General features: G+C 35.2%; 1 protein-coding gene across 1 annotated transcript; it reads left to right on the top strand.

Moving 5' to 3' along the window:
• Nucleotides 1–1,064: 1,064 nt before the first annotated feature.
• Nucleotides 1,065–1,616, top strand: LOC121777263 (ethylene-responsive transcription factor LEP-like). The gene has a single exon (XM_042174456.1). It carries the CDS (start codon nucleotides 1,065–1,067, stop codon nucleotides 1,614–1,616), a length of 552 nt encoding a protein of 183 aa, XP_042030390.1.
• The last annotated feature ends 534 nt before the right edge of the window (nucleotides 1,617–2,150 follow it).

Genomic DNA, 2,150 nt, shown 5'->3' with positions numbered 1-2,150 from the left:
ATTAATAAGAAAATTATAAAAAGAAACTCTAAATTTAAAACTAGTTCATAGTAGTATTTGTTTATTGAAAATTAAAATATGAATTTAGTATTTCTAAATAAAAACTAAACACTAATATTACAATAATTGAACAACACATTTCAATGAAATTACGTAGATGGTTTTGCTTTCAAAATCTTGATCGTATGTAAGTATATTTTTGGGAGGAGATCCATGCCGTGCTGAAAAACACAGTATTTGATGTTGTGCACTAAACGCACCAAGAAGAGAATGGAACGCATAGTTAAATTTTCTTTTCCTTTTTGTCTTTATTTTGTTTAGTAAGATTGTTTTTATAATGGAATATATTTTTCTTTACAAATTTAAAATACTACTACTATCAAACATAGTGTATTAAAATACTGCAGGAAAACAAATGAATGCTGCAACTTTTATTCTCTTTATTTTAATATTTATATTTTCTATATATAAAATAAAAATATTAACAGAAACATATAATATGATAGTTAGAATCAGTAAGTATTAAAGTATTTGAACTTAAAGAATTAATTTAGACAAGATTATAATTATATAATAACAAAATACATCCCATAATTAAAATAACCTTATTAAGGAAAATAAAGAAAAAAGAAAAGAAAACTTACCTATGCGTTTCATTCTCATCAAATGCTGTGTTTTTCAGCATTGCAGGGAATCTCCCACCCTATATTTTTTAGAATCGTCCAATTAGAATAATGAATATGAAAATCTTGAATTAATATCTACAAAAGTGTATAAGCATGTATAAAGATTTTTATATTATGTGAAAAAATCGTAATTATGGAAAAATATTAGTCCAAATACAATTATGGAAAAAAAATATAAGAGAATAATTATATAGAGACATTATGTCCTAAAATAAATACAAAATATTCCATCCGAAAATTAATTAATTTTAATTATTTTCTTGACATTATTACCAAATTCTATTTAACCTATAATCTCTCTATTTAAACTCCGTTCAATTGCAAAACACCTACAAACACTCGACTCTTGTTTTCTAAATATCTACATTGTTTAGCAAAATGTTTGGCAGCAGTCGATCGGGGGGCCAAGGCGATGAGTTCCAGTACCGGGGCGTCCAGAGAAGGTCGGACAACCGGTACAGAGCGGTGATAAAAGGCGTGGAGGAGAAGGGAAAGAAGAATCACCTCGGGACCTTCGACACGGCCGAGGAAGCCGCCATGGCCTACGACTACGCGGCTCGCTCCCTGCACGGCTCCAAGGCCTACACGAACTTCGTCTATCCTGACGGCAGGCAGCGCGGTTCCCTCACCAACATCCCCGCCCCCGAAGAGCCCGAGTATGAGCTCTCGCCGCAACACCCCCCCGCCCCCGCCGCCGGATACAACTACCAGCAGGGCTACTACGGGCAGGGCCAGGGGCAGGCTTCGGGGTTCGGGCAGGTGGAGTACCCGCAGTGGGTGCCGGGGGATGAGCTGCCGCCGCTGCCGCAGGAGCTCGGGAGCACCTCGGCGGTGGGGTACGGAGGCGGTTATATGGCGCCTCCGCCTCCGGGGCCGGGTAGTAGCTACTCCGGGTATGGTTATGGATATGGGAATGGGAATGGATGGTAGGGAGTGTTGGTGGTTTAGGGTTTACTATTAGTCATGCATGGCTTTTTGTTGCTTATTTTCTTGGATTTATTAGTATCAATTTTTGCGTTTTTACTTAATTAGTTTGCTTATTTTGCTGGAAGTTATTAGAATTGATGTTATCGTTTTTCTCTAGTAATTTGCTTATAGTAAACTTTTTGTCCTTCCTTTTACTTAATCTACATTATTTAAATATATTGAACGGGGGATATACTAATATGTTAACTAATTTTAAAGTGCTAATGTACCTCCAATCACGTGTTGCCACGTGACACGAAAAATGTAATATTGTAAACACTAAAATGCAATATACATTTGTAGAAGCTGTAGATGGATTTCGTCAAATTGCATTTTAGTTATAGGCAGATTGCATTTTTTATTATTGAGTTTTGCATTTTAGATATAGACTGTTTAATTTGCATTTTATATATAGACGGATTGCATTTATATATAGTGTATTTTGCATTGAAGACAATTTATGTTAAAATGCAAAACTCAGCCATATAAAATGCAATT

The sequence above is a fragment of the Salvia splendens genome, chromosome 2, assembly GCF_004379255.2.
Source record: "Salvia splendens isolate huo1 chromosome 2, SspV2, whole genome shotgun sequence".
Lineage (NCBI taxonomy): Eukaryota > Viridiplantae > Streptophyta > Magnoliopsida > Lamiales > Lamiaceae > Salvia > Salvia splendens.
Note: the sequence above shows the minus strand (reverse complement) of the source record. Positions and strands in the feature narration are given on the sequence as shown.

Excerpts from the sequence above, each read along its gene's own strand:
- LOC121777263 (XM_042174456.1), top strand. The coding sequence starts at position 1,065 with ATGTTTGGCAGCAGTCGATCGGGGGGCCAAGGCGATGAGTTCCAGTAC.